General features: G+C 41.0%; 1 protein-coding gene across 1 annotated transcript; it reads right to left on the bottom strand.

Annotated features, from left to right (window-relative positions):
* Nucleotides 1-1,101: 1,101 nt before the first annotated feature.
* Nucleotides 1,102-2,412, bottom strand: LOC113334622. The gene is made up of 6 exons (XM_026580836.1): nt 2,224-2,412; nt 2,022-2,108; nt 1,742-1,918; nt 1,476-1,640; nt 1,296-1,349; nt 1,102-1,173 (listed from the first exon to the last, which is right to left on the bottom strand). The coding sequence occupies exons 1-6, from the start codon at nt 2,410-2,412 to the stop codon at nt 1,102-1,104; spliced, it is 744 nt and encodes a 247-aa protein (XP_026436621.1).
* Nucleotides 2,413-21,516: the final 19,104 nt, after the last annotated feature.

Raw genomic sequence — 21,516 nt, 5'->3', positions numbered from 1 at the left:
GGTTCTAAACTATGATCGTTCTTGTCCTTGAGTTCAAGTGCATCAAAAAAAACCCGTGGTCTCTTGGAATCTATTAAGATGTATGCCGCTAGTCATTGCTGGGCTAACTCCATCTTTACCAGATTTTACACGACCACCCCAATAAATTGTTGGAATATTTTCAACGCCGCTAACCAAAGGGGGGTCCTGGGGGGCATCGCCATTGATGTCTGTTGATGAAGGAACCTGACGTTTCGAAAAGCCTGTTCGAAAATTTGGCCGATAAAAGCCTGTTCGAAAATTTCGAATCCAAAAGACACCATTGATGTCTGTTGATGAAGGAACCTGACGTTTCGTGAATAGAAACCTGTTGGCGAATAAAAACCTATTCCCAACAGGTGCAAAACCCTTTATAAATAGCTTCTCCCAGTTTCGTTTAACATATAAGAAAAATCAATCTGTTTTCTCTGTTTCAAAAAGCATCATCAGAAATCAGAAATCTCTTTGTGTGTTCTTGATTGAATCAAGGGGTACAAACCTTGAATTCAGTTTTCGTTGCAGGGCTTTCATTGTATCCTGAAGGCAATATTTCGCATACCTGTTGTAATCGCCAATTGTTATTGGGAGGGTAGAAATATTTGTCTAAAAGAAAATTATACAAGCCTTGAAAGTTTTGGAGTGCAACACTTTCTTCTCTGTGTCATTCATCCTTTGTGAAACCCATTTTTTTCCAACATAAATATACTCAGCTCCCGGTCTAAACAGTGGGAATAGTTCTTTTGGCCAATATCCAATTTTGATGTCTTCTTCAATCATCAACCACCATTTTCCTGTTTCAGGTTCCTGCAGTATATAACATAATACACGACAGTCACAGCCATGCTGGAGGCAAGTTAAGACAACAAAAAATCTCCGGGTAGCAATTCCGTAATGCTACATTTTCTCTTGGTATTGTTGGGAATGAATTTTTTTTTTCCAGGAGTGTATATATATATGTATGTAATAATAAAGAGAGTATACAGATAATAAAGTTTTTTTGTTACTTACCCTAGAAATCTCCCCAGTAAATGCAACTGGTCGTTTTCCTACTTGTGATGTGTTTTGGAAAAACATAACGGGAGTCTACGTTTGATGAACTTGAACAAAACCTTTGCAAAGAGTATTGTAGCAACCTGTCCTGTGACCACCATCGCCCTGTTGAAAAATGAAACTCATATTTAACAATTAAAGATTAAGAAAAATACCAATATTTCAAAACAAAGTAGGGTAGCAAGTATAGCGGTAATCAAGTTGTTCATGTATTATCGGAAACTTACAGTCCAGTATGCAAAAGTTCGAGTCATATTATCACCATATAATTGTGGATTGACCTGATGATGATACACAAAAACATACTAGAATCAATTCACGTTATAATAGCGTGATCAAACAAGCTTAAGTAATTAATGGCGTCACATTTTGAGCATGCATTATATATATGTAAAATGAATACATACAGTCCATCCAAATTTGATTGCACTGGTCTGTTCCTGTGGTCCGGATTTAAGTGCCATCTCTGCCGAACTAAACTGGTCTTGATTTACTTTGGGATTCCATACGCTAACTATTCCTCTGGCGCCGTTAAATGCTTCTCCAATTTTCAGATAAGTTACAACTGCTCTCTGACGATTATACATTTTGTGAAGCAAACCAAATAAACCAGAATTATTTAAGCACGCTTAACAAATAAAAATCAAAAGAAAATTATAGCTAAAATACACACATATTCAACACCCGGCCGAGAATTTGATGAGGATAATGGTGATGAAACACTTAGAGATTTGGCTCTGATGAGATCTTCCTTAGATGTCCTGCGAATTGGGACAGTTCCTTTTGGACACCCATCAACTCCGCTCATCGGCATTGTATCTGATTTTTTGGACACAATCATCTCCCTCGTCTAAAAAGAATGAGACTGCTTAGATCATCTCCTGCATTAAAGGATAATAACAAAAGGTAAGGAAACGTATGCATGATTTGAAGCAGGCAATCGAGAATATTACCGAGTTCTTATACTTCTTCAGCAATGGATGGTCAAAAGCAGGCTGCTTATGGAATTCAATGCAATCATATAAATCACCCCAAGAAGTCTTTACCCATGACAAAAAGGACAACGAAATAATGTTAATTTTAGTGTATTTGTCTATATTCCTAAAAGAAGAAAAACCTTTAGTTTTCATACGCAAAAGGGAAACTTGTACATACTTGTATTGTTTTGACGGGAGGTTTATTTAGACTATTGAGTTGTGCCTTCAAATCTAAATCCTCTTCTTCTGATGACATGCTACCCATAGCCATTCTTCCTTCGACTAGTATTGCCACATCATAAGTAAGAATCAAACACGCTAACAGCAGTAAAAACTTGATATTCGTTAAACCAAAGAAGCGAGCCATCAGTAAAACTTTACGCTTCAAAGAAAAAAGAAAAAAGAAAAAAAAAGACACTTTTTATTAGCTAAAGTTAGAATGACGGAAGATGGTGTATATATACTAACAAGCTAGGGTTGGTGCTTATATTTATACAGCAAGACTTGGTAGAAAGTTGTTAGAAATTGGTAACTAAAATATATTTTTTTTTATATTGGATTCTTCCATATTTGGGGTATATATATTCGTATATAAATAGTATAGTATTTTCTTTTTGTTTTTTTTAAGGGAAATAATTAACCTGGCGTTTTTAGGGGCCATTCAAAAGGATTTAGGGGCCATCAATTTATACCCAGCCAAAGACTCTAGTTAAGGGGTACCCTATATGATATTGAAGTTACATAAATGCCCTTCTGGTAAAACTGTATAAAAACCAAATCAAAAACAATTCTACTCATTTCAACTCTTCTTCTTCCAGTTTCATATTATCTTCCGATTGTGGAAGAAAAAAAAAAATTTCCTCGTTCAACCGAAACATCGCCGCGAATCGTAAAATCAAAACATCGTCGATTCGATTATAAAACAATGGATAAGAGAAATGAAACCCACAGACCTAGAACCAAAAATGTTTCTCGGGGTATCGATCCAAACATTGGAATTTTAGCAAGAAATAAAGAAATTCTTGCTGCAAATGAAGAAGAACGCGAAAAACGCGAAGAACAAGTACCCGGCAATGTAGTCGGTGGTGGCGATTCCGAGACTCAAACACTTCGTCAACTTCAAATGGCCCCAATTAGGTAAGAATCTATCATTTTTGGGGTTTATTTCGCTTTAATTCGTCGAATCGAGAAAAAAAATTTCTAGGGTTTTCGGTTATTTATCCAGATTCGGACGATATGCATGCTCATTTACTTCCGAATGTAGTCGTGTTCTTCATTTTTCAAGAACATCGACAGTATTCGGGAGAAAGATTTGATGATTATCTGCCGAATATTGGTGGCCATATCTTCCTGGATACAAACTGCTAATAATCGGTAGTTTAATGAATTTTTTGGCTACCGAATATATTTAAGTAGACACAAAGTATTCGGAAGAACACTCACTATCGAATGTATATATTGAAAAAATCTCAAAATTTATGATATAGGAAAAATCCCATTTTGGGGCCAGTATTTATTCGGAAGACAATATAATGTTTTATACCTCCGATTGTGTAGGATAAAATTTTAGAGTTTCTGAACTCCAGTTGATGAATATTCGGTTGTAAACGTGTTTAGTTATATTCCGATTGTTTTTCATTCGGAAAAAATATGTGTCTTCTTACTTCCGAATTTGTACATTCGGGTTATAGAGGTGCACTTTTTCTTCCGATTGTGTAGGATGAAAAATTTACAGCTTCTGAACTCCAATTGATGTATATTCGGTTGCAAATATGTTTAGTTAGCTTCCGATTGTTTTGTATTCGGGAACAATATGTGTCTTCTTACGGCCGAATGTGTACATTCGGGTTATATTTCCATACTTTGTCTTCCGATTGTATAGTTTGTAAATATTGTTCCTTTCTTTGTTGTTTAGACAAAGTCGAGAAGGGAGGAAGAAAGTGACAGCTAGTGCTAGGAGGGAAAGGAGTGCCAAAGATAATTCAGGTGCTCAACAAAGCGAACAAGAACAAAGCAGTCAACAAGGAGTGCAACCAACTGTTGAACAACAAGGCAGTGAACAAGGGGTGCGACCAAGTGTTGAACAAGCCGCTCAACAAAGTGCAGGACCAAGTGTTGAACCAGTTGATCCAGTGGCAAGAGTAGAAGAAGAAGGACAACCAAGTGGTACCCAAAAAGCCAAAAAAGGAAAAGATGTTGTAAGGAAGGATATTGCTAAGAAAGCATCACATCTTGTCCCTCAGCACTTGAAGAAGAAGGGTATTCCAGCAGGCACAATCCTTGGACTACCAGCGGATGGAGGAAAATTGCTATTTGGATACAAAGACTCATGGGCCAGAGAAATATATGAAACCGAGGTAATAAAATTACTATTTTTTATTAATGTATTGTCTATGTGTTATATCGTAATACTTGTATTAATAGGATCATCAAGATGCGGTCCGTCTACTCAAACCTACCGCCGCACCAACAAAAATGCTTGCGTGGCCTTTATCCGGTGAATGTGAAAGGTTCAAGACAATTGTTGCCAACTCGGGGTTAGCTAATGCCGCCGAGAATTCATTGTTGGAACATGATCGTGTGGCCATATCGGCGTTCGTGGAGAGAATGTATCCTGAGACCGATACTTTCCATATGCCGTTTGGGGAGATGACGATCACCCCGGATGATGTTGTGCAGATTCTTAACCTTCCCGACCAAGGCACAGCTGTGAAGTTTAACTACACAAAGCAGTTAAGTTGGGCACAACTTTATTCTCTAACTAACAAGTGCTTAGGTTGGGATGAAGAGACAACAACAGAGTTTAGGAGGCATGCAAGTTACAGAACAAGACAGATCAACATTACAGCTTTGATGAATATGTTTCGAGGCACCTTGGAGAAGGAAAAGAATGGAACGTTAACTGATGAGCAAGTGAACCACGCTGCCACCGCATATCTCCTTTGTGTATTGGGATGTGTCATATTCCCCAATACTTCTGGCAACCGGATCGACGCCAACCTTATACAACTTTTGGATCCTCTCCATGAAGTCGGTGACTATTCTTGGGGCACGGCATGCCTAGCATTCTTGATGGAAGAGTTGAGAAAGGCTTCGAGGCTAGGAACCTGCCAAGTTGCCGGGAATGTGGCTCTATTGCAGGTTTTTTCTTTAACTCTATAACTCACTCTATAGTTATTCAGTAGACAATACATATGATGCATATCCATAACTCCAAATGACGCATATTCGGTAGGAAATTATCCATCTCTTTTCCCGAATGTTGGTTATTCGGTGGTTAAGTACTTACTTTGTTTTCCGATTATATACAATCGGAAATATTCTTTTGATATTAGAACCGAATATACAGGCCAGAAAAGCTATAGGTTACTGAACTCCAAATGACGCATATTCGGTAGGAATTGATCCATCTTATTTTCCGAATGTTGGTTATTCGGTGGCTAGGTACTTAATTGTTTTCCCGATTATATACAATCGGAAATATTCTTTTGATATTAGAACCGAATATACAGGCCAGAAAAGCTATAGGTTACTGAACTCCAAATGACGCATATTCGGTAGGAAATGATCCATATATATTTCGAATGTTTGTGTATTCGGTGGATAGCTACTCAGTTTTGTTTCCGATTATATATAATCGGAAATTATGTTTGGAAATTACTACCGAATATACACAATCTATTTACTAAAACTTGGTTTCTTATGTATATAGGCATGGATCTATGACCACTTCCCTATCCTGAAGTTGGCCGGAGAGAACCCGGGGTGGTGCAAAGGTACTCCTAGAGGAACAAAGTATATATTTGAAGACAACCGTTCTAGGACAAAGGAGCAGCAGTTGATTCGCATGAGGGAGATTTTGGACCAATTGAAGGCCTCAGACGTATGCTTTGATCCATACAAGGAAGATCGAGTCAGTGGGCATATAAATGTTCGGTCGGACTTGTCCCTTTATTTTGGACCATTGTGGCACCCCACAGGATATGTGATGTATAACCCCTCTAGGGTGATGCGACAACACGGGTATATACAACATCAACCTCTGGAGAAAATGGGGGATTACTACAAATTGGAGTTGGAGTTGTGTTCTTCTAGTGGTGACAATCTCACGATTGTTCACACAGGCCCACCTACTGTTCTTGATAACTGGGATAAGAGGAATGACTTCATTATCGACACTGGTAGACGAACCATCCGAGGTGATGAAAATTCTCCAGACTATATGAGTTGGTATAACAAGGTATCACATCCTTTGGTTATCCGTGAAATCAAATCCAACACTACTGCGGCGGGTTCAAGTTATAATTGTATCATCAAAGACAAACCAGCTGGTTATGATAGACTGGTGCGTGTTCTTATATTTTTGTTCATTTATATTATTCCTATAAATCTTAGGTAATTACCGTTTGATGTTATGTCATTACGTATAAAAAACAGGTGAATAGGTTCAAGCGTGTTTCCAAAATGTTAACTGCATGCTTGAAGAGCGGAGATCCCATGCCAGCTGAGAAGATCAAAGAGGCTAGAGATCTAGTTGATAATATGGATAACGAAGATTATGCTGCCCAGTTTGGGGAGAAAGTCACGAAGAGGCATCAGCCCAAGGTGGCAGTATCAAAGACGGGTAAAAGAACTCGAGCTTCATCGAGCGCTGAAGCTGCTCCAACTGAAGCTGCTCCAACTGAAGGTGCTCAAACCCGTGGTCGTGCAGGACTGGGAGGTAGTCACGGTCGTAAAGTAAAGAAGAGCAGATAAATGACAATGATTTTTGTTGTACATTCGGAAATTTGTTTGGGTAACTAAGTTAGACAAGTTCAAATGACAATGATTTGTGTGGTATATTCGGAAGTTTTGGTAACTAATTTAACTTCCGATTATTTCAAAGACAAAATTTGAAAAGTATAAGTTTTTCCAAATTCTGATTTTTGGGCCATCGTACATTCGGAACTTTATAAAAAACCTATCCCGAATATCACAAGTTCAAAACAAACCACGCCATGGCTCCAGGTGGTTCCAAGGGCCAATATTGAAGGTTAGACATCCCATATTCGGAAGTTTTGGTAACTAATTTAACGTCCGATTATTTCAAAGACAAAATTTGAAAAGTATAAGTTTTTCCAAATTCTGATTTTTGGGCCATCGTACATTCGGAACTTTATAAAAAACCTATCCTCCGAATATCACAAGTTCAAAACAAACCACGCCATGGCTCCAGGTGGTTCCAAGGGCCAATATTGAAGGTTAGACATCCCATATTCGGAAGTTTTGGTAACTAATTTAACGTCCGATTATTTCAAAGACAAAATTTGAAAAGTATAAGTTTTTCCAAATTCTGATTTTTGGGCCATCGTACATTCGGAACTTTATAAAAAACCTATCCTCCGAATATCACAAGTTCAAAACAAACCACGCCATAGCTCCAGGTGGTTCCAAGGGCCCATATTGAAGGTTAGACAGCCCAAATTCGGAAGTTTTGGTAACTAATTTAACTTCCGATTATTTCAAAGACAAAATTTGAAAAGTATAAGTTTTTCCAAATTCTGATTTTTGGGCCATCGTACATTCGGAACTTTATAAAAAACCTATCCTCCGAATATCAAAAGTTCAAAACAAACCACGCCATGGCTCCAGGTGGTTCCAAGGGCCAATATTGAAGGTTAGACATCCCATATTCGGAAGTTTTGGTAACTAATTTAACGTCCGATTATTTCAAAGACAAAATTTGAAAAGTATAAGTTTTTCCAAATTCTGATTTTTGGGCCATCGTACATTCGGAACTTTATAAAAAACCTATCCTACGAATATCACAAGTTCAAAACAAACCACGCCATGGCTCCAGGTGGTTCCAAGGGCCCATATTGAAGGTTAGACATCCCAAATTCGGAAGTTTTGGTAACTAATTTAACTTCCGATTATTTTAAAGACAAAATTTGAAAAATATAAGTTTTTCCAAATTCTGATTTTTGGGCCATCGTACATTCGGAACTTTATAAAAAAACTATCCTCCGAATATCACAAGTTCAAAACAAACCACGCCATGGCTCCAGGTGGTTCCAAGGGCCAATATTGAAGGTTAGACATCCCATATTCGGAAGTTTTGGTAACTAATTTATCGTCCGATTATTTCAAAGACAAAATTTGAAAAGTATAATTTTTTCCAAATTCTGATTTTTGGGCCATCGTACATTCGGAACTTTATAAAAAACCTATCCTACGAATATCACAAGTTCAAAACAAGCCACGCCATGGCTCCAGGTGGTTCCAAGGGCCGATATTGAAGGTTAGACATCCCATATTCAGAAGTTTTGGTAACTAATTTAACGTCCGATTATTTCAAAGACAAAATTTGAAAAGTATAAGTTTTTCCAAATTCTGATTTTTGGGCCATCGTACATTCGGAACTTTACAAAAACATTATCCTCCGAATATTACAAGTTCAAAAAAAACTGTTTCCTGGAACCAAACAACACCATAATCGGAAAGAAAGTTGACTCATAAAATAACCGAATATTACAATCGGTAGGTTGTTTAACAAAATAATCTACCGATTTCGTATAATCGGCTAGTTTTTATATTAATAATACTCCGATTACATCCATTACATAAAGTTCAAACGGCCTTAACCTTACAATTTCGTCAAAAGCACCTAAATCCATACTCCTAATTGACCATAAAAGTATTAAAACAGATCATAACTTCCAGTGACCATAGAAATTGTCCCTCTTGATTTTGTAGCATCCTTCATGTTCAAATCGTTTCCCGTAGAGGTCCACATACCGGCGATCCGCAAGATTTCTCTGAAATTACGAATGAGTAACAAGTTAGTACTAAGTTTTATTAATGTGAATTGGAGTTACAGCATACTTACTCGTTTTTCATACGTCCACCAAGGAAAAGCGTTCCTAACAAACCGTTCATCATCTTCAAGTTTGTCAATCTCCTTATCTAGTGCATTCTTTCTCATCTTAATGTCATTGGATGATCTTCGAATTCGATTACCATCTAAGGCCTCAAATACCATTAAGATACGGTTCCATATCTGCTCTTCGGATTCCGATTTGTGGAGCTTGTGAACACGATCATGAGTAGTTACCACAACCCACGCTCTATAAATAGCACAATCTTCTTCTTCGGCAAAAGCAATATCCATGTTTTTTGTTATGAAAATTAAAACTGAAGAGAGGAAAGAGTTTGGTGCAATTGGGGTGATAGATATGAGTTTCTTTATATAGGTTTAGGGTCCAACGGCTCTTTTTGTTTTTCCCAAAAACTCCAACGGCTAATTTGACGAAAGTTGAATGTGGAGAAACCAATAATCGGTAGGTATTGGATTTAGCATATCTACCGATTATGGTAGCTTTCAAAATTTGAATTTGCGGCAACTTATAATCGGTAGGTTTTGTAATATATTTAACTCCCGATTAACGCTGAATCCAAAACACGAACCAAGAAATACTGCACCTCGTATAATCGGACGTCTGGAAAATATTTTGGCCTCCGATTGCATTCGAAGGGTAACAATGTTATCATATCCTCCGAATATATAAGGGTAATTTCGCCATTACGAATTACGCGAGATAAGGGCTGGCTACATTTTCCCTTTGGGTGACCTTTTTTGTTTTATTGTTGGCCCCTAAATCCTTTTGAGTGGCCCCTAAAAACGCCAGGATAATTAAGCTTTCCTTATTTGGACAATCATAAACAATACTCCCAAGTAAGTACCGTAAAAGCATCTGAAAGGAGTATTTGTTTTAAAAATTATTGATGCCATCTAGGATTTTAAAAACTCTCAACAAAAAGAATTTCTCCAGTGGTGATTGGATAATCAAAATTTATTATGACGTGGAAGTTTGTGTTTGGAGGAGAGTACGGGTATTTGGAGACTCCCGTCCACACCCATGTCATCAATTGGGTATTATTTTAATTAATTTTTTAGATTTTGTGAATTATTTTTTCTACAAATAAGCGAGAAGTATATCAAAATAGATATGAATACAACTACCACTGGAGATACTTATCAAAACAAGATTTCTATTTGGATTCTATGTATACCATTTTTTTAGGTCTCCACATATGATAAATATTCATACTCCGTTGGAGATGCTCTAAATATGTTAAAAGACTTTACCTCACTGCTTAAATAGTCTGTTTGGATAACACTAAGTTGCTTCTCGGCATTTGGAAGCAATAATGATTTCTACATGCTAACAAAACATTAATTCTTCGCAGTTCAATTCAAAATGCACAGTTGATACATGTAAAAAATAGGTCATTAGAAGTTAATTTGAGAAGACAATTTCAAAAATGATTTCTAAACACAATTTTTTTAGCTATTTGTAACTCAAGTTGTTTTTGCTTCCGTCTTTGGAAAAGGTTTATGGTAGTTTGGGATGTTTTTTGAACTTTACTTTTGTGTTGGGCTTATTTGCCCGGAGAGTTGAATGAGAGTAAGTATTTTGGATATTAAAAATAGAAATCAATCTCAGAAAGTATAGACGATCAAGATATAGTTGATCCATATAACAAAGTTCTTTATACACAAGGTTTTTACGACCTTACATGGCCATCATAAAAACACATCAATAACTTTTTGATGATACCAAGAGATAAAGGAACAAAAGGGAAAGTAATTAAACTAGCAAAAATTCTTTAGATTGATACTTCTTATCAATCACAAGTTACTTCGGAAAGCAAGGTGTAATTGGTCAAAAGCTACTTTGTGGAGCAAGGTGTAACCGATTACAACCTATCATCCCGTCACAACATATTTTGGAGTGATGGTATAATCGGTTCCATGAGCAAAGCAAAGTTTCCATAGTTCACATATTTCTTCATGATATGTGTGAATTATGGTTTTGGGTTTGCTAAGATGAGAAGCTTCTAGATGTCGACATTATTTGAACATGTACGTAACTCTTATTATTAATTGTTCAAATACATTCCTTGATATTCAAGGTGATTCCATGTCCGAAAAAGTGAAAAACATTTAATTATAATTTTTATCATATATGTTTTTAATTACCAGCAATTAAAGCATATCATGTTGAAAATATTATTAGTTAATGTGCTAGACTAATAATAGAAGTTTTCTATGAGAGTATGATTTGGCATTTAAGTGGAAATAGGAAAACCAAAATTAGGTACTTTAATGTGAATATCTTGAGAATATTTTCGGTTTTGGAATTTTCTTGTTGTCCAAACAACCTCGGTATATAAATACTTGAGTTTGCATTTCTTGCAAACTCTAAGAGCCAGGTAAACTTCATTCTTGTTGTTTCTGGTGGAGCCGTCTATCCGGACAGGAAAGTACCCTAATTAGGCGAAATCTCTTACGGCCGCTCGTTTAAAGAAACTTATGAGATCAAGAAGATCTATGAGTACCGTTGGTGAAACTAGATAATTGCATTGTTATTGTAGTTTTCGATTATTGATTTGATTGACTAACGGTTGTTGAAACTTTGATGCACCTAGTTTGTTTATTCTTGAGAACCTTCTCTTCTGATATAAGGCTCATACAAACTAGATCAAAGTATTAACGGGATCTTTAAAACCATTTTCGGATCTAAAGATATCTTGTGATAATTCATTGTTAACAGACTCCGTTCTGTGCGTGATTGATCACAAGAGGTTTCAAGTGGCGTTGTGCAGGTTATTATTAAAGAAAAACGAAGACCTAAAGACGACGAAGTTTTTCTGATTAGTTTTCGTATCTTGTGAATTGTATGCAAAAACCTTGATCGGCTGGGATCCAACTAGAATCCTTTTTATCTTTGATAGACTTGATTTTATAGTTGCGTGAGATTAGCACCACCTTATAATTTCTCTTTGAGATCTATATTGATTGATTGTTAATCTAGATTTTGATGATTTCGATAGTCAAATTTTGGATTGATCTAACCAGACAAAGGAGTTTATTAGATTAAACATAAGATCCTTTGTCAACGACTCATAATATCTTATTACCAACATTGAATAGAGTGGTTGCCAAAAAAAATTATCCTTTACTGTTTGGAGCATGATCTAAAGGATTGGTGATTCACGTGCGTGACTCTAGAAGTCAAAGGCACAGGGTAGTCTACTTGGTCTCAACTACACGAAGTTGGATTAGATTTTGTATAGAGGCTTAATTCTAAGAGTATTCAAAACTGGACTAGGTCCCGGGGTTTTTCTGGATTATTGGTTTCCTCGTTAACAAAATCTTTCTGTGCCATTTACTTTGTTTTCCGTATTTTTTTATTATAATTAAATAAATTACACACGTACATTAATTCCATAACACTTGATATTGATCATATAGAGTTTCCATTTATTACCGAACCTATTATCAAGTTATCACTTTGTTGTGATATCGTGTCGATCTTGAATCTATAGTCAATCACACAAGTGATTGTTGTTGTATTGTCTCGACCTCGTATCCATAGACGATCACATGAAGTGTGTACCGAAGTTGTTGTATTTCCTCGACTCTGTCCATAGACGATCACACTTGTTAAAGGACTTCTAGATTAAATAAAATATTGTGGTGTATTTGGGTATCCTCTTCTTTTCACGAACAATTGTGAACTGAGTTCGGTAATCTTGTAGGGTTGGAAAACCAGTTTCACAAACAGTTGTACCCTAACTATTAAACAAGACATGCGGTTGGAGAACCATCCTACTGTTTGAGGGTGAAAACAGTTTCTGCTGGTTTCGGTAATTTCGTGTGATGTGGGGAGATCTAAACCCTAAACAATGTACTGCAAGGGAGTACTTTAGATTAGAGAGCGCAATCTGTACAAGTCCGGCCTAAACCAAGAAATGGCCGTTCCAGACTTGCTTCGGTCACAAAGTGGAGAAGAAGGGTTGGTTTTGGGGAGGGAAGCGAAGAGAGTGTTGAGACCAGAATAGTTGATTCTGGAAGAGTATTCGTTTTGTGACTTGTATCAGAAAGTGGGAAGCTAACATATGGGAAAGCTAGCAAACGTTTTATGAGTGTTGTATGCTCCTGCCCAGAACTTGTTGTTCGGTGGAAATAAGTAATGTTTATTTATACAAGTCGAAGTGAAACGTACTCTGGTCTCATTAAGAAATGGAAAACAAGTGAGTAAATGGGAGGAGGTGGTAACCGGTAACGCTTGGAATTGATGTTCCATAAAAGAAAGTGTTTCACCATTACTCCCTGTATTTACTAACCGCCTCATCCTTATGACACTTTCTTATAACGAGCGTAGTGTACGCCGCACGCTGTAAACCGCCAAACCAATACCCAATGAGCATCCCCCAGTTTGTGACATGTGTTGATGTCTCGAGTATTTTCGTGGAAAACATGTAGCATGTTGTTGTTGTCTGGAAAGTTGAGCTTGGGAGACTTGTCGTCTCGGTGGTGACCTTCAACGGTCGAGATTTTGCATCTTAAGAGGAAGGTAGCCGTTGATTATTGCAACCTTTTTTTTGGTACCCAGTGGCATGAAAGTATGATCAGTATGGCTTTAATATGGCCCAGTTTAGGCGCGGCCAAAAGTTAGGGTTTTGACTTTGTTTAGGCGCGAGAAAACTAGGGCCAAAGGTTTCCATGCATTAGCTGGTAACCTTGGACAGCTAAGATCTACATCTTAGATGAAAAAGTGGCAGTTGATTGTTGCAGGCCTTCGTTTTGGTAGCCGCATAGGGAAGGCCGGCACGGTATGGCGCGGCAAGGTGGTTGTCATGCCATTGGCACATGTGGCATGGTATGCCTTGGCGCGGTTTGGCATGGCCAAAACTAGGGTTTTGGGTCAAAGGTTACCATGCGTTGTTTAGCGACCTTGGACGACTAGGATTTGCATCTAGGATGGAAGGGTGGTCGTTGATCGTCGCACGCCTTCGTTTGGTAGCCGCATGGGGAAGGCCGACATGGTATGGCGTGACAAGGTGGTTGGCATGCCATTGGCACATGTGGCATTGCATGCCTTGACGCGGTTTGGCATGGCCAAAACTTGGGTTTTGGGCCAAAGGTTACCATGCATTGTTTGGCGACCTTGGACGGATAGGATTTGCATCTAGGATGGAAGGGTGGTCGTTGATCGTTGCACGCCTTCGTTTTGGTCGCCGCATAGAGAAGGCCGGCATGGTGTGGCGCAGCAAGGTGGTTTGCATTCCATTGGCACATGTGGCATGGCATGCCTTGGCGCGGTTTGGCGTGGCAAAAACTAGGGTTTTGGGCCAAAGGTTACCATGCGTTGTTGGCGACCTTGGACGACTAGGATTTGCATCCATGATGGAAGGGTGGTCGTTGATCGTCGCACGCCTTCGTTTTGGTATCCGTATAGGGAAGGCCGACATGGTGTGGCGCGACAAGGTGGTTGGCATGCCATTGGCACATGTGGCATGGCATGCTTGGCGCGTTTTGGCGTGGCCAAAACTAAGGTTTTGGGCCAAAGATAACCATGCGTTGTTTGGCGACCTTGGACGGCTAGGATTTGCATCCAGGATGGAAGGGTGGTCGTTGATCGTCGCATGCCTTTGTTCTGGTAGCCGCATAGGGAAGGCAGGCATGGTAGGGCGAAGGCCAATGGCGCGATGGCTTGGCATAATGGGGCCAAGGGTTTGGTACGGACGGCTTGGCATGGTGGGGCCAAGGCAAGATGCGGTTGGCTTGGCATGGTGGAGCCAAGGGTTTGGCAAGCCATTGGCGCATGGTGCGGCTAGCATAGTTGGGGCCAAGGCAAGGCTGGGTTGGCTTGGCATGGTGGGGCCAAGGGTTTGGCATGCCATTGGCGCATGGTGCGGCTAGCATGGTTGGGGCCAAGACAAGGTGCGGTTGGCTTGGCATGGTGGGGCCAAGGGTTTTGGCATGCCATTGGCGCATGGTGCGGCTAGCATGCCTTGGAGTGGTAGACGTGGCTAGCATGGTTTGCCATTGGCACAGTGGTGCGGCTGGCATGGTTGGCATGCCTTGGCGCGGAGATGTGGCGGGCATGGGTGGCATGCCTTGGCGTGGAGATGTGGCTGGCATGGTTTTCCATTGGCACAGTGGTGCGGCTGGCATGCCTTAGCGCGGTAGCATGATAATTAGGGTTTGGTATGTACGAAGATGATGTCGGTCAATACTAAGGGTTCTGCCGTGGAACATAATACATGTATATAAAAAAAAGGTACCCTGGTAATTCTTACGTAGGTATATTGAATGATTTAATAAATGCGGTAGTGGTTGTAGTGACGTCATGTCAGATGTAAGGTTTTACGATTTTAACCCTAAGCTAAAAACCACCATCAATATTAAGTCCCCTGCTTAGCTCGGAACATGAACATTGTTACGAAGCAAGCATAAGATGGTGACAGGCGAGGACAAAATCGAAATGGCAAGTCATGAAAAGATGGTCAGGAATACCCGACTAACCTTTTTCGAGAGGTAAGGAGAATTCATGATTCTTGTGTTGGCAGCCTTGCGTAAATTCTACTTGTAGTGTTGTTGTCGGCTTGGCTTGGTCACGCGTCATCTTGGCTGGGCTAGGGAACGCGGAGGTGCTGGATTAGCGAGTTGTCGGTGTTGGTGCGGCTTGAGCGGAGCCGCTGGCGTTGGTCGGCTTGGAATGTGAGACACATGCATTGGTCGGCTTGGAATGGGAGCCGTCGGCTTTGGTCGTCTTAGAATGGGAGCCGCAGGCGTTGGTCGGCTTGGAATGGGATCTGCAGGCGTTGGTCGGCTTGGAATGAGAGCCGTCAGCATTGGTCGTCTTGAAATGGAGCTGCTTGCGTTGATAGGCTTGGAGTGGAGCTAGCTTGAGTTCCTTGGAAGGATGACGACCGGCTTCAGTTCCATGGGATGATGGAAACTTTTTCTGAATTAGGGTTTGGCATGCCGAAACCCTAATTATCACCCTTTACTAGAATCCTTGTAGAATTCTCGTACGAACTCGGATTGTGACGGTCTGCCCCTCTATTCTGAACGGAAAAGATTTTCCTATCTCGCCTCGGGGAATATTTAGGTTTTGAGCTCGTTCAGGAGGTGAAAACAGCTCGACAGTAAAATTCAGGAAGAATTGTGGGCTCGTGGAATGATGAAAGCTTGTTTTAGTTCCGTGGGAAGATGATGACTTGCTTTGGGAAGATAACAACTTGCTTCAGTTCCCTGGGAAGGTGACGAATGTCTTCGGGAAGATAACAACTTGCTTCAGTTCCCTGGGAAGGTGACGACTGGCTTCAGGAAGATAACAACTTTCTTTAGTCCCCTGGGAAGGTGATGAATGGTTTCGGGAAGGTAACAACTTGTTTCAGATTTTAGCATGTTACAACCCTAATTAGCGCCCCTTACTAGAATCGTTGTAGAATTCTCGTACGAACTCGGAATTTTATGGTCCTCCCCTCCATTCTGAACAGAAAATAATTTCCTATCTCCTCGCGAGGGAATATTTAGGTTTTGAGATCGTTCGGGAGGTGAAAACAGCTCGAGCGTAAAATTCAGGAAGAACTCAGGAGGGATGTTGCGGGCCCGAGGTGGCATAGTCGCGCCCAGTCATCCGTTTCATGGAGCAAGAAGAAACCTTATTTTGTTCAAACTCTAGAAACTCCGTCCGCATGAAAAGAGATACTGACCTTCTTCTGTTTTTTGTTGCTCGTCCGGATCCGTACTTTCATCTGCAGTGTCTCTCCAATGGATTCCAAAATTTATCAAACTCCATTGCATTCTTGGGACGGATGGATGTGGTTGTGTTTTCGATCCATCCTTAATTTTAGGTTGTTCAGTGCCTGGACCCTCTGATCGCGATGACAATATGTTGTGGATGCTTGTATTGGTCGAAATCTTCCGGAGACACTGGATGAAATAGATGAGTTGAGAGACGTTTCGTTGGCGATGTGCTACTATCAAGTCTTCAAGGACTTGGTTCCAAGTGGCATCCTTCGAACCATCTTCCAAATCTTGGACTATCGTGTGGAATGGGATGCGGTGAGCAGTCACCACTTATGCTTCTGTTAGATCCGATGGCTTGGCCGAATATGTGAATGTATCTTTGTGGCGTGCATTTGGAGTCATCGGTGCACATGTACGACTTCATGTTGAGAAATTCATGCGTCTCGTAAAACTTCGACAGTGATGATGTTGAAATCAGAAATAACCTGGTTGAGGGGAGTGAAAGCGTCCCATGTTAGTAGTCCCCATGTGTAGCCTACTTTCATTGCATGGCCTTGAATCCACATCCACGGGATTTGATATAAGCTTATCGTACTCTTCTGGATGTGACACTGGGGTGATCAGAATATCACATGATGAAATATCCTGGATAGTGAAGTGGTAGGAATGAGAGAGTTATGTTGTTTATCATGTCTCCCTCTGTTTCTTCAAGAAAATATTTCAGCCGCGTCTCTGGAGTTATCTCATGAGTCTTTGATGGTCGTCGGGATGGACTGCAATGAGCAGTCCCCAGTCGCATTTTTCTTCAGTTTCTGAAGTTGTTTTCCTCTGAGCAGGCTTGGGATCCTCCGCGGCCTTGTAAAGTGTTGAAGGAATCTTCTAGACAGATATGTGATGATTTTCTTGCGCTGCACCCTTGAAGAGTAGATGACCTTGTTGTGGCTATGACCTTTTGGTTGAACGTGTCTTCTGAGCTTTGACAGTAATGATATTCCATGTATATCCTCAGTCCCCAAGTATGGTTTACATGTTTACATCATGTATGGTCAGTGGTTTGACCATGATAAAGATATCACCATCGTGTGTTCGTACTGGTGATTTTGTTACTTCTTCCATGTGGAACTTAAAATATGGAGGAGTACATGTTACTTTTGTAGTGATTACTGTTGTGGTGAAGCTCTGGCTGGTATCAACAAATGAGCGGCAACAGTTCTTGGTAGTAAATGTAATCAGAAGAGACTACATTGTCGTGGTAACAAAGTAGGTTGGCTGGAATTGTATGGGCATCCATGGAAGTAAAAGGATTGGATGGACGCGTAAGCGAGCAAACTGTCCATGATCACGAGTTTTGGAGAGATGGATCAAAAGGCGGTCATGACTACGAAGGTTGGCTAGTTGTGATCATGATCCTTGACATGGGGAGCGTGGTGGTACGACCCTTTGCAGGAAGAAACGGTGTTGAAGCAGCTTCGGCTCTTGTATTGAAACTTAAGGAGCCAAACCCTGAAGCTTCGGATTTGGATTCTGGAGCAGCTTATGGAGAGATGCTGAAGCGGAGCGGCTGCTTGAGCGAGTGTTGAAACGGAGCGGCTGTCGGAGCGAACGTTAAAGTGGAGCCGCTGCTGGAGGACGTTGAAGTGAAGCGGCTGTTGGAGCGAACGTTTAAGCGGAGCGGCTATGTTAATCAGTGTGCTGTCAAACTGGACACCCTTCAAGCGAACAATGGTTAGGAGTCCCCAGTTCCATCTATCAATCGTGATTTCCAGGAGAGGTTGGGGGTTTGGGAACGGCTTCTCTGGTTGGAAACAGATGCTTCCCTGATGCAGTGCGGTTGAGGGCTGCGAATATGTCTTGACGATGTGCCTACAGAATCTCACATAAGTGTTTCATCATAGACTGCACGATTTTGTGGGCGGAGTCCCCGGAAATCATGCAGCTCCTGACAGGAAGAAAGTCTTTGTGAACTCAGGGGGGTTGCTGATTTTCTTTGCTTCGATTTTGGAGAAGTCGTTCCTAATTTTAACGTGTGATGAAATTAGATTGTTGATTCCCTTCTATTGGGCGTTCAAAAGGCAACGCTGGAAGGATACAAGCTGCTGGCACTGGAAAGATGCAAGTTGTTAGCGTTGTATCGGCTTGGAATGGGCGCTGGCTTGGCGTGGACGCTGGCTTGGATTTGTTATGGTGCGTACTGTTGGCTGGGCATGGCGCGGACTGTTGGCTTGGCACGGCGTTGGCTTGTCACAGCGCTGGCTTGGCGTGGCGCGAACTTGTTCTTGCGGGCCCAGTTGCCTCTTTCCATACGTAGCTCAAATAAAAAATCATTTTCTTGTTCAAATTCCAAAAGTGTTATGCTTATGAAAGGGGTTGGCTCTCCTTTTTATCTCGTATCTTTGTTCTCACGTCCTGGTATTAGCGGTAGCAATAAAGTGGGAAAGCGTATTCCAGCTATGTACTCCAACGTTTCTCTTTCAATTTGTCTTCTTGTTTCGGGGCAAATCTTAGCCATAGGTATGCCTTCCATGAATCTGTAGAAATATTGTTCTTCTCTTCGAATATCACTGTAGTAGCGTCGGCTACCTCATGAATAGTGACTGGTAATCGTTATTATGCAAAGTAGGTACATACGGGTAGGTGACTGATTCCACGAGGAACTGGGCGTTAGGGTTTCTTTGAGATCCAAAAGTTGCAGGCCAAGGTGACCGAAGGTCCTTTTGCGGGGACGTGGTCAAATAACAAGAAGCGGAGGTCGAAAGATTGTCCAAAGAGTTGGAGCTGAAACAGGCGGTCCTCCAAATGACGAAGGACGCCTTCTTCGAGAAGATCAAAACACCGTTGAATGGCTTCCTTTGAATGCACTTCTGTCTTCTGAAATTCTTCCGTTTTGTTTTTTTTCTTTTTAAAGGCAAATGAAACACCTGGCTTTATGGTTTTGATTTTCTGGATTTTTGGGTTGATAGACAAGTGTTACCTATGAGGGTTTTGGATTATTATTCGGGATGAACTGTTTTAGGATGATGTCGTTTTTGGTTATGATTGTAAGTGACACAAAACATCCCAGGGAAGATATGGAACCGTGAACGTTGCGCGTCGGTAGATGACATGGGATGAAGCATAACAAGGCTATCGGTTTTATCATTCCCGTGAAAACTTGAAATAGTAAACCATGTATTTTGTCTAGGCAAGACTTACTCGGTATTTTGGATCTGCTAACCAAAAATGAGTCAGGTGCAAGTCCGAGTTTTGTGAGAAGCACTGCAATTATGGAAAGTCCCTAGTCGTCTCTGAGTCACTTGATAATCGAGTCATCAATCCCTGGGCGTATCGTTTGCTTTTAACCTATGGGAAGTCCCCGTCGCCCCTTGACGTGTCATGACTGGTAATCGGGTCGTCTGCTAACTGAGTCGTCGATCCCTGAGCGGATCGTATCGGGCCGCCTGGTAGCTGAGTCATCGATCCCTGAGCAGATTGTTTGCCTCTACCGTACTGACGTCTGGGTCGAAGTATGAGATCGAGGATTGAAAATTGACATTGCAACCGAAAGATCAATCTCCCATTGTGGTCTCCAATTGTTTGAGGTGAAAACAGTTTCTGATTGTTTCGGCAATTTCGTGTGATGTGGGCGAGAAACAAATATAAACCCTAAACAATGTACTGCAAGGGAGTACTTTAGATTCGAGAGATCAATCTGTACAAGTACGGACTAAACCAAGAAATGGCCATTCCATACTTGATTCGGTCACAAAGTGGAGGAGAAGGGTTGGTTTTGGGGAGGGAAGCGAAGAGAGTGTTGAAACCAGAATAGTTGATTCTGGAAGAGTAGTCGTTTTGTGACTTGTATCAGAAAGTGGGAAGGTAACAGATGGGAAAGCTAGCAAACATTTTCTGAGTGTTGTATTCTCCTAACCAGAACTTGTTGTTCGGTGGAAATAGGTAATACCTATTTATACAAGTCGAAGTGAAACGTACTCTGGTCTCATTAAGAAATGGAAAACAGGTGAGTAAATGGGAGGAGGTGGTAACCGGTAACACTTGAAATTGATGTTCCATAAAATAAAGCGTTTCACCATTACCCCCTGTATTTACTAACTTCCTCATCCTTATGACACTTTCTTATAACGAGCGTAGTGTACGCCGCATGCTGTAAACCGCCAAACCAATACCCAATGAGCATCCCCCAGTTTGTGACATGTGTTGATGTCTCGAGTGTTTTCGTGGAAAACATGCAGCAGGTTGTTGTTGTCTGAAAAGTTGAGCTTGGGAGACTTGCCGTCTCGGTGGTGACCTTCAACGGTCGAGATTTGCATCTTAAGAGGAAGGTAACCGTTGATTATTGCAACCTTTCATTTGGTATCCAGTGGCATGAAAGTATGATCAGTATGGCTTTAATATGGCCCAGTTTAGGCGCGACCAAAATTTAGGGTTTTGGCTTTGTTTAGGCGCGAACAAACTAGGGCCAAAGGTTTCCATGCGTTAGCTGGTAACCTTGGACGGCTAAGATCTGCATCTTAGATGAAAAAGTGGTTGTTGATTGTTGCAGGCCTTCGTTTTGGTAGCCGCATGGGGAAGGCCGGCATGGTATGGCGCGGAAAGGTGGTTGGCATGCCATTGGCACATGTGGCATTGCATACCTTGGCGCGGTTTGGCGTGGCCAAAACTAGGGGTTTGGGCCAAAGATTACCATACGTTGTTTGGCGACCTTGGACGTCTAGGATTTGCATCTAGGATGGAAGGGTGGCCGTTGATCGTCGCACGCCTACGTTTTAGTAGCCGCATGGGGAAGCTCGGCATGGTATGGCGCATCAAGGTGGTTGACATGCCATTGGCACATGTGGCATGGCATTCTTTGGCGCGGTTTGGCGTGTCCAAAACTTGGGTTTT

The sequence above is a fragment of the Papaver somniferum genome, unplaced genomic scaffold (genome assembly GCF_003573695.1).
Source record: "Papaver somniferum cultivar HN1 unplaced genomic scaffold, ASM357369v1 unplaced-scaffold_137, whole genome shotgun sequence".
NCBI lineage: Eukaryota > Viridiplantae > Streptophyta > Magnoliopsida > Ranunculales > Papaveraceae > Papaver > Papaver somniferum.
This window is presented reverse-complemented; position numbering and strand designations above follow the sequence as displayed.